General features: G+C 55.8%; 4 protein-coding genes across 4 annotated transcripts; 2 read left to right on the top strand and 2 right to left on the bottom strand.

The window, feature by feature from the left end:
• Nucleotides 1-739: 739 nt before the first annotated feature.
• SODALDRAFT_323576 (phosphoribosylformylglycinamidine synthase) lies at nucleotides 740-4,976 on the top strand (the record flags this gene model as incomplete). The annotated part of the gene is made up of 2 exons (XM_028609812.1): nucleotides 740-2,486; nucleotides 2,629-4,976. 2 exons carry the CDS (start codon nucleotides 740-742, stop codon nucleotides 4,974-4,976), a joined length of 4,095 nt encoding a protein of 1,364 aa, XP_028466934.1.
• A 211-nt stretch (nucleotides 4,977-5,187) lies between these two features.
• Nucleotides 5,188-7,145, bottom strand: SODALDRAFT_358993 (hypothetical protein; the record flags this gene model as incomplete). Its single annotated transcript, XM_028614140.1, has 9 exons — nucleotides 5,188-5,203; nucleotides 5,593-5,624; nucleotides 5,753-5,875; nucleotides 6,020-6,158; nucleotides 6,225-6,252; nucleotides 6,358-6,460; nucleotides 6,570-6,651; nucleotides 6,734-7,028; nucleotides 7,121-7,145. The coding sequence occupies 9 exons, from the start codon at nucleotides 7,143-7,145 to the stop codon at nucleotides 5,188-5,190; spliced, it is 843 nt and encodes a 280-aa protein (XP_028466933.1).
• A 58-nt stretch (nucleotides 7,146-7,203) lies between these two features.
• SODALDRAFT_358992 (hypothetical protein) lies at nucleotides 7,204-8,084 on the top strand (the record flags this gene model as incomplete). Its single annotated transcript, XM_028614139.1, has 4 exons — nucleotides 7,204-7,299; nucleotides 7,337-7,605; nucleotides 7,683-7,760; nucleotides 7,841-8,084. The coding sequence occupies 4 exons, from the start codon at nucleotides 7,204-7,206 to the stop codon at nucleotides 8,082-8,084; spliced, it is 687 nt and encodes a 228-aa protein (XP_028466932.1).
• A 113-nt stretch (nucleotides 8,085-8,197) lies between these two features.
• SODALDRAFT_378236 (hypothetical protein) lies at nucleotides 8,198-9,194 on the bottom strand (the record flags this gene model as incomplete). The annotated part of the gene is made up of 3 exons (XM_028614967.1): nucleotides 8,672-9,194; nucleotides 8,330-8,531; nucleotides 8,198-8,211 (listed from the first exon to the last, which is right to left on the bottom strand). The coding sequence occupies exons 1-3, from the start codon at nucleotides 9,056-9,058 to the stop codon at nucleotides 8,198-8,200; spliced, it is 603 nt and encodes a 200-aa protein (XP_028466931.1). The 5' UTR covers nucleotides 9,059-9,194.
• Nucleotides 9,195-10,267: the final 1,073 nt, after the last annotated feature.

Genomic DNA, 10,267 nt, shown 5'->3' with positions numbered 1-10,267 from the left:
CCCCTGCAAGGTGCGTGCTGCCGCTGCTTGGCCCTTCAATAGTCCATAGGTACACCTGATTCTGCTACTGCCCAGCATGCAGTAATTAATGTACTACTGCACTCCCACCCTAAATGTGAAAGCACTACCTAGGTACAACGTACTTTTACTTATCTTAGGTAGATTGAAGCTTACCCGAGAGGATTTCCTGTTTCGACGACAAGGTCTATTGCTATATCAACCCCGGTGTTTCAACATCGCAAGGTATGTGTTCGGCTCTTGTGCTCCGTCTTACGAACTGTGCTTTGGGACCCGCTCCCCTAACGGCCGAGTGCCTCCACCCAAGGTGCTATGAGCTGTGGATCCTATTCGTACATGGGGTGAACCCCGGTTATATCTCAAGTACCACAAGTGTGATGACTCAGCTGAAATTGTACGGAGTTACACTGTACCTTTTGACATCTGCACGCACGGACTCGACTCGATAAATGCAAATGTCTTAGCCACAACGCCGAGGGAAAAAAGAAAGAAAAAAAGAAAAAGCCTCGTAAAATCTCAAGACGTTTGCGCCACAAATGCCCCTCCAACGACAGCGTCCAGACCCCTCACACCCACGAACGACCCTTTTGGTTCTTGCCCCGCCAAAATTTCATCGTCACGGAATATTTCGCCTTTGACTCACCGAGATTCTTCCATCTCCCACCTCGAAATCATTAGCTCCATGCTGCCAAACACATCCCATTGAGTCCTTTGGGATAGGATGGATTTTCTTACCCTGACCGGAGGCCCCGCCTTCACCCCTTCCCAGGCAGACGAGCTCAAGCTCCGCATCAACAAGCATGAGGAGCCCATCTCGCCCGTCTCGCCCGTCACTACAGTCGCCGGAACGTGGGTCTACCACGTCCATCTGAAGGGGAAGGACAGGCCTCTCGTCATAGAGAAGCTGTCCAAGTGGCTTGAACTGCCGGAGCAGGCTTCTGTTCAGTTTCCTTCCAACTCGGCCTCCGTTAAGACATATTACGTGACCCCGCGGAATATCTCCCCATGGAGCTCCAAGGGCACGAGCATCGTTCATGTGTGCGGTCTGAAGGAACAGGTCGAGCGGATTGAAAGGGGCAGGGCCGTCACCTTGACGTTTGAAAAGGATGTCGAGGGTGACGAAATCCCCTTCAAAGATGTCCTGTATGATCGCATGACCGAGACCATGAGCCTGGATCTTCCCGATCTGGCTACCATGTTCGTCGAGGGTCAGAGATATCCCCTTCAGGTTGTGGATATCTTCGCTCCTGGCTCCACCCCTATCGACAGCCTGAAGGCCTACAATAAGGAGTTTGGCCTAGCTCTTGACGACTCAGAGATGGACTATCTCGTCGAGGTGTTCACGCAGCAGGGTCGCCCGCCCCACGACATTGAGCTGTTCATGTTCGCCCAGGTCAACTCGGAACACTGCCGTCACAAGCAATTCAACGCCAGCTGGACCATTGACGACGAGCCCATGGCCGAGAGTCTTTTCGGAATGATCAAGAATACACACAAGACGACCCCCGACTTCACCGTCTCTGCCTACAGCGACAACGCCGCCGTGATCCAGGGCGAGACCGCCAGCTTCTGGGCCCCCGACTACTCCACCGGTAGCTGGAAGCTCACAAAGGAAGTTGTCCACGTCCTCGTCAAAGTTGAGACGCACAACCATCCCACCGCCATCTCCCCCTTCCCCGGTGCCGCCACGGGTTCCGGAGGTGAAATCCGCGACGAGGGCGCCGTCGGTCGTGGTTCCAAGCCCAAGGCCGGACTGTGCGGCTTCTGGGTATCTGACCTGCTTCTCCCGGACGAGAAAGCACCTTGGGAGGTCGATATCGGCAAGCCGGCCCACTTCGCCAGCAGCCTGGACATCATGCTGGAGGCCCCCATCGGAAGCGCTCGGTTCAACAACGAGTTCGGCCGACCCTGCCTCCTGGGATGTTTCCGCACCCTCCTGACCAACGTCGGCAAAGACGACTCGCCCGAATGGCGCGGTTACCACAAACCCATCATGATCGCCGGCGGCGTTGGCACAGTCCGGCCCCAGCATGCTCTCAAGCACCCCGAGGACGTCCTCGACGGCGCTCATGCCATCGTGCTAGGAGGCCCCGGCATGCTGATCGGTCTTGGTGGAGGAGCCGCTTCGAGTACCACCTCGACGGAGGAAACCGCCGAGCTGGACTTCGCCAGCGTACAGCGCGGCAACCCGGAGATGGAGAGACGCGCTCAGATGGTCATCGACGCGTGCGTCTCCCTCGGCAACGAGAACCCTATTGCCATGATTCACGATGTTGGCGCCGGCGGATTGTCGAATGCGCTCCCTGAGCTGGTCAAGGACGCCGGGTTTGGTGGCAAGTTCGAGCTTCGCCAGGTCCACACTGCCGATGGCAGCATGAGCCCGCTTCAAATCTGGTCCAACGAGTCCCAGGAACGTTACGTCGTCCTCGTAAATAAGGACAGCTTGAACCGTTTTGTGAGCATTTGCCGTGAGTTTCTTTTCTTTTTTTTTTTCTTCTTTTTTTCTTCTTCTTTCTTCTTTTTTTTTTCCACTTCCATATTCCATATTCCATATCCGCGTGTATGGGTTCCCACGGTAGAAGCCCAAGTGCTTATTACAATTTCATTCAGGTCGCGAAAGGTGCCCCTTCTCCGATGTTGGCACAGTTGTTGCCAAGGACGCAAATGGCAAAGCGAAGCTTGTCGTCACCGACAGGGACTCGTCCGACCATCCCATTCCCATCGATCTTCCGATGTCAGCCCTGTTTCCCCCCGGTCGCCGCCTCGAAAGAGTGGTTGAATCTCGCCAGCTCGACCTACCCGCATTCAATGCCGTCTCCTCTCTCAAGTCCGTCCTGGGGAACGACGCTTCCGATGCTGCATTGATTGCTGCCGCCACGGAGAGAGCCTTCCGCACTCCGGTCGTCGGCTCCAAGTCCTTCCTCATCACCATTGGCGACAGGACTGTTGGCGGTCTTTCCGTCCGAGACCAGATGGTTGGTCCCTGGCAGACCCCCGTGGCTGACTGCGCTGTGACGGCGACCTCGTTCGGCCTCGGACCCCGGCCCAGGACTGGAGAGGCCATGGCCATGGGCGAACGTCCACAACTCGCGCTCATCTCCGCGGCTGCCTCCGCAAGGATGGCCGTGGCCGAGAGTCTGCTCAACCTCGGCGCCGCCGACATCATCGGAGATCTTAACCGAGTCAAGCTCTCCGCCAACTGGATGGCGGCCGTCAACCACCCAGGAGAAGGAGCGCGCCTGTACGAAGCTGTTAAGGCGCTCGGCAAGGAACTGTGCCCCCAGCTCAAGATCTCCATCCCTGTCGGCAAAGATTCGACGTCTATGAAGGCAGCGTGGAAAGATCGGCAGACTGGTGAGACCAAGAGTGTGACGGCTCCCATGTCGGTCATCATCACGGCCGTTTCTGTCGTCGAGGACGTCAGGAGGACCTGGACGCCTCAGCTCCGCCGCATCGAAGACGTTGGCGGGTCCGTCCTCATGTTCGTGGATCTGGCCGGCGCGAAGCAGGCCATGGGTGGCTCTGCTCTCGGGCAATCTCTGGGCGAGCTGGGCAACGAATCCCCCGACGTCCGGGACGTCGAGCTTATCGCCGACTACTTCGATGCCCTCAAGCAGCTACACGAGAGTGGCGTCGTCCTCGCCTACCACGACCGGTCCGACGGCGGCCTGATGGCGACCATTGCCGAGATGATGTTCGCCGGCCGTTGCGGTGTCGACCTTCTCCTCGACGGCGTCGCCAAGTCCGGGTCCGCCACCGACATCCTCGATGCCCTCTTCAACGAAGAACTGGGTGCCGTGTTCCAGGTCCGCAAGGGCGACGAGATCAACTTCAAGCGGTGCTTCGCCACCTGCGGGCCGCCGCCAGGCCTCATCCACAAGATCGGCGTCGTCAAGGTCACGTCGAAGCAGACGCTGACGATTCGGTACGGCGGCACGGCGCCGATCGTCAGCCTCGACCGGGCTGAGATGCAGAAGTGGTGGTCGAGGACGTCCTACGCAATGCAGAGGGAGCGAGACAACCCGGCATGCGCGGACGCCGAGTTCGCGACCATCGCGGACGAGAGCGATCCTGGCATCTCGTACAACCTCCGGTACCAGCCCAAGGAGGATATCATGCCCCTGACGGCCACGGTGGGCAGCTTCTTCAAGCAGGCGCCCAAGGTGGCGATCCTGCGCGAGGTCGGGGTCAACAGCCACGCCGAGATGGCCTTCGCCTTCAAAGCTGCCGGGTTCGACCCCGTCGACGTGCACATGAGCGACATCCTAGCCGGGCGGTCGCTGGCCGATTTCGCCGGGCTGGCCGCCGGCGGAGGCTTCTCCTACGGCGACGTCTTCGGCGCCGGCGTGGGCTGGGCGCAGTCCATCCTCGAGCACAAGCACGCGCGGGCCGAGTTCGCGGCCTTCTTCGCGCGGCCGGACACCTTCACGCTGGGGGTCTGCAACGGCTGCCAGATGGTGACGCGGCTGCGCGAGCTCATCCCCGGCGCGGACCACTGGCCGACGTTCGTCGAGAACGCGAGCCGGCAGTTCGAGGCGCGCTTCAGCATGGTGGCCATCGTCGACGACAGCCGCGCCGCCGCCCCGTCCGTCTTCCTCCACGGCATGAGCGGGTCGTCGCTCCCGATCGCGGTGTCGCACGGGGAGGGGAGGGCGTCCTTCTCGTCCCCCGGCGAGCTCGAGTCGCTCGAGGCCGAGGGCCTGGTGGCGCTGCGGTACGTGGACAACCGGCTGCGCGTGGCGGGCCCCGACGCTTACCCTGCGAACCCCAACGGCAGCGCGGGGGGTGTGGCGGGTGTCCGGAGCAAGGACGGCCGGGTGTTCGCGTTGATGCCGCACCCGGAACGTACCATCATGGCCGACGTCGCCAGTTACACGGACCCCAAGCAGATTGAAGAATGGGGCGAATTTGGGCCGTGGGTCAGGATGTTCAGGAGCGCTAGGCGCTGGGTGGGCTAAATCATTGGGAGTACAGCTCCATGCCTTTGCCTAGCCATCTGATCAAGGTGCTCCTGTCCAGACGGTGTCTGCTGGGGGATCGGGACCACGCAAATTTCACATTCAAATCTACTACACATTCTATGGATAGTGCCTAACTTGCAAGAAAGATGATAGACAGCGGAAAAAGAGAGGGAAGAGAAAATGAAAAGAAACCAATACCATGTGGATTTCAGACGGGGGTAGGTCTTGGGACAGTGTGTGCTCAGGTGGCGGTTATTTTGGGATTTTTTGTTCTTCTTTTTTTCTGTTTTTTCTTTTTTCCTTTTGTGATCTGGGAGTTTATCGGTCCTGTCTTCCGAATAGCAATACAACAGAAAAGCATCGTGGGAAAAAAGCGAATAGGACAAACCTCGAGGTGCACCTTCGTGTTGTTCGTAACGATCGATGATGGATGGTGGTCAATTCCACGTTACACGACACAGCGGCCCACCAGATGCAAGATCGGTTCTTTTCGCTTCAGTGGCGACTACGTCTACGCCTACGAGAGATGACTTTTTTCTTTTCTTTTCTCGAAAAAAGATTTACAATCGTCAAATACAACTAAACTGAAATTAAACGATCGAAGAGCGCCAACTGCCATGCCAGGGGCTGGGGATGCAAGGCAGGCTGCGGCGATGTCAAGGAGCACGGCACAGGGCACAGGGCACAGGGCACAGGCCGTGAGACAGATGGAATCTCCAAGGGGGGCAGAACGGAATCCTCAGCCGGGATAGCGAGGAGAAGGAGGTTTAGACCAGGTAGAGCTTCTGGAAGACGGGACATCTGGGTCGTTGTCGTCGAAACTCGGCCTTGTCTCCTCCTCCCTCCTCCTTTAACACTTTCCACGCGACGATTTCCGCAGCAATATTCAGGTGAGCCTGAAAACAAGGGGGGGAGGGGAGCGCCAACAAATAACAACGCGGTGGAGAAAGAAAGCAAAAAAAAAAAAGGGGGGGGAAGGGGGGGGGGGAAAGACGGCAACGAAAGTAATAATTACTAACTAATAAAGGGCCCGTCGTTACGCTCGGGATGGAGAACTGAACTTCCCCATCGTTTTCCCCCCCTTCCTTGGCCTTCTTGGTTAGGCAGCCGGCAGTGGGAGGAGGTAACAGTAAAGTAATTAACTGGTGGTCGTCCCGAGAGTCTGGTCGACTTTCTCTACTGGGAAATATCCGCGATTCGCACCGACTGCCACCGAGACAAAGTTATGTTGCCTCGTGGTATTACCATTCTTTTGCGTCGCTGTGTATGGACGCTGTGGGAGTTTGTGGTTTCATGGTGGTAGTGTACGAAGTAGGGGTGTCTCGGCCCTCCCTGTTGGCGGCGGCGGCCCTTGTTCAGCCTTCTTCCCCCGTCGTACGTTGTTCTGTGCTTGTTGGCTGTTGGCGCAGGGCTTGGCACATGTCCAGGGCGTACGTTGTAATCCTGTCATCTCTCTCTCGCTTAGACACGGAGGAGAGAGGCTAGGGGGTGTGTGTGTGTGTGTGTGAGAGAGAGAGAGAGAGAGAGAGAGAGAGAGAGAAACACAGAGAGGGCCTGTGTTATCTGTGTGTGGGTGTGGTGTTGACGAACCTGGGCGAAGGGCGATTGATCACTTTGTGGCTTTTGATGAGACACGATCGAGGCGCCTGTAGGCATATTCTTCCTATGAGATCTCGAGACGCACGCGCAGTTGAGTGGCGAGCAGCCACACCTCTATGGGAAGGAATGGCTAGGAGGGTGGCTAGTAATATCACTTCGCAGTTCTTCTCTGCGGCGCTCGAAGGGTCCAATCAGCCACGATAGCGAGCGAGATGCATCTGAGTTCGTAGATCCTTGCCAGTAGGATGGACCACGAGGGCAGAGGTAAGGGTGGGAACCAGTTAGACGAGGTGTGCTGGTGGTGGTGCTGGTGGTGGTGCTGGTCATGATGATGGTCGGCGATCCTACTGTTCGTTCCCCGCGGTCGTACACCCGTGCATGAGCTGACAGCTGACCCGGGTAGCATGGGGATAGGAGCCTCAGCCCGGGTTTGCGATGCATTTTCACCAACTGGAATGGTGTTTATGGGTTTTTTTTTTCTTCTCCTTTTTTTTTCCTTTCTTTTTTTAGCCTCCCTCCCGAACGGACACGGCATTTCAAACTCTCCGCGTCGGGTGCTGCGGGCATGGCACTTGATTTTTGGGGTGGTTCGTCTCCTTTCTATGCCCGTGCGTGTAAGCAAGCAATGCAAAGCAAAGCAACGCAACTGCCAATTGCCAACTGCCAGCCACTGCTGCCCGAGATCTTGCAGTTGAATCGAGTCGACCTAGATCCCGCTTCAGTATGGCCAGTTCAGCACAAGCCGGAACTTGGGATAGTCACCGGGATACATCGTGAGCACAGTGTCGGGCACAGCAGCAGCTGGGCCTCAGATCGACGCTTCCTCCCCCCATTTGTCCTCTGCCTTTGCCCTGTGCCGCCGCCGACTCGCTGGCACCCTGGTTCTGATGACAGCCGTGCCGCCGGGTATCAAAAGGCCCGAACAGGCCCAGTATTATCCAGGCAGTTGGCCCTGCAGTGAGTCGTCGGTCGACCAACAGAGGTCGGGGCTTTCAATCGGGAAACCTCCCCGGAATCCCAGCAGCGCGTGAAAAAAAAAAAAAAAAATCAGAGTAAAAGAGGGAAAGGGGCCAAAAAGACAGAGAAAGGGGGTGGGTAAGGGAGGCTTGCCCTGCTCATGCTGCGCCCCCCGTTCATCCTCCTGGGTGAGGTTATGCCCCGTGCCGACATACATATCCATCCGTACGTTGTACATACGCTCTTTTCTTACTCTTACTCCCTCTCTTGCCTGTGCCTCATCCTCGCGCTGACGACCGCGGCAGTTACGGAGGATCACCAGACACGATACTACGAGAGACACATGGCATGGCTCTCATGGTGCAGTGCAGATCGCAGAGCGGTTCCCCCAGTGCCGCCCAACTCCCGAGCGCCGTCGGAAATCCGGTGCGGACTCTCCCCTTCCTGCCGCGTCGTATGCATGCGAAATTCCCACTGGATGTCCATTCCCAATTCGGCGAATCCAGACCGAGCCTATCTGTCCATCTCGTCCATGGCACGCACGCCTGAGGGGAGGGTAATGCTTTGTTCTGTGCCACCCTCGATTCGATTTGAATCCTTGAGCGGTGCGCGATCTGAAGCACCTGATTCGTAGCCTTGCGAGGACGCAGTCCGGTGCTGCCCTATCTGGACTTGCCTTGCATGCGCGGAGAGGGAGGAATGTCAAGGTTTTTGACTCTCGCCGTACTTTCAGGGAGTCTCGATACTGGCATCTCGTTTCCTAGGCTGTTTTCGGATTTGATTTCCGCACGCACTCTCACCCGCCTCACATCTCACATTGCTACTCATCCTCAGCTCCTTGGGGGACAGGGCGCCAACCAACCAAGACTCGCCTACGATTTCGCGAGATGCCTGATTGCGGCGTGCGGTCGATGGTGGCGCCCCAGCGAGGCATACCAACAACGAGCTCGGCGTTTCGCGACTCGACTGGCTCGATGGTGCCGAGAAGATCTGGAACTAGCCACACCGGTCGAAGGGTTTTTTTTTCTTCTTTTTCTTCTTTTTCTTTCTTCTCTCCTTGATGAGACGGGAAAAAGAGACATCAACCGAAGCCGAGTTTCCCTCTACACGTGTATAATTATGCGCCTGCGCCTTACAGAACGGGTGTTATTGGGCATGGGGGATGATCTGAAGTACCTCCGCCGTAGGGAGAGTCGTAGGCGGGACGGGTCGGAAAATAAACCCATATTTGCCACACTCCTTAAGACATCCTGCATCACCCATGTGGCGAGCCGATCTGCCCTATTTGTTTTTGTCCTTCTCTCCCATTTGTTGTTTCTTTTGTGTCCTTCCCCCACTTTTGTACATTTCTTGGTACGTGTAGAATAAACGGAGCGCCATGTCTGGGTCGCAATGCTGAATCCCAACTCACTGAATAGCGAGAAACATGCTGCTGGCGTACGTATAATTCTTACCCGTCTACCTACTTGCGTAACCACAACCGCGGCATTTGTTAGGGGACCGATTTCCCCCCGTTCCACCATATGGACTAGGTATCTGACTCGGTCGCCAAGAAGGCAAGGAAAGGCAAATGCCGGTTTTATACACTAGTAGCGAGGCAATATAGGTATGTGATACATATGTACAGCTCGGCAGGGATTTCTGGTTTGTCATGCCTCTAGCCTCTGGTATTCACACCCGTTCACTAAGGAGTACATATGTATGGCGCTGGAAGCCACACTGAGAACAGGAAGAAAAACGACTTTATTATTATTATATCATTAATAAGGAAGAGAAGAAAAAAAACCAGAACCGGGACTAAAGTGTGTAACTGCTGACGTAAACCTGCAGACCATCTTGTCAGTCAGTCTGGGGACACATGATGCATGTCGATCGCAAAGGCAACATGAATCATGGTCGGAGCTGTCGATCAGTATCTGTACCTTAATTATGCATCGTACGAACAACCCACTCTGGGTCAGACCAATAGATCCGTTATCTCTTTCTCTCTCTCTCTCTCTCTCTTTTTTTTTTTTATTATATATATATATATATATATATATGTTTCCTTCCAGGTGATGCGGATGAACGCTGTGCCCAGCCCAGTGACGATACTTGTGCAAGCTGAAATGGTATCCTGAACGTGTCGTACGATGTATTACTTCCTACGTACCTACCCGGGTAGGGGTGGGTATAGGTCAGAGCTCGAACAGAGAATTTTGCACTGACCAGAGCTAGGACAGAGATATCGCTGTCAACATAATGTTCTAAGACTTCGGACATCTGACCAGTCCATCGAGCTCTGACCTATAACCAGCCAAACCCGGGTAGGTACGTTGTAGCCGGGGGGAGGAAGAAAAAGAAAAAATCCCATGTACAACGCACATACATTTCAAGCGTAAACGGAAATCTCCGGGCATTTTTCCATGAAAATACGGTAGGGGACCATCCTGGGTACGTGCATGCCGCGTGCCACATCCCCGCATCGTCGGGCTCAGATCTTCGACCGTCTTGGTCCAAGCTCGCCGAGCTTGGCTGCAGGGGGCGCACGGCAGTGTTCGACCCGATCATCAGCAGCTCCCCTTTGACCAATGGCTGATCCGTGTCTGGGGAGCAGTCGCCGAACGCGATGCCGTCGACGAAAGGGGATCGTGTACAGTATACCGATATTTCGTATTACTTCGTAGGATATGCGATATTCGTATACGTTGAATGTGCTGTGTGGGGGTTTTTTCTTTTCTTTTTTTTTTTTT

This window comes from Sodiomyces alkalinus (genome assembly GCF_003711515.1).
Source record: "Sodiomyces alkalinus F11 unplaced genomic scaffold SODALscaffold_4, whole genome shotgun sequence".
NCBI lineage: Eukaryota > Fungi > Ascomycota > Sordariomycetes > Glomerellales > Plectosphaerellaceae > Sodiomyces > Sodiomyces alkalinus.
Note: the sequence above shows the minus strand (reverse complement) of the source record. Positions and strands in the feature narration are given on the sequence as shown.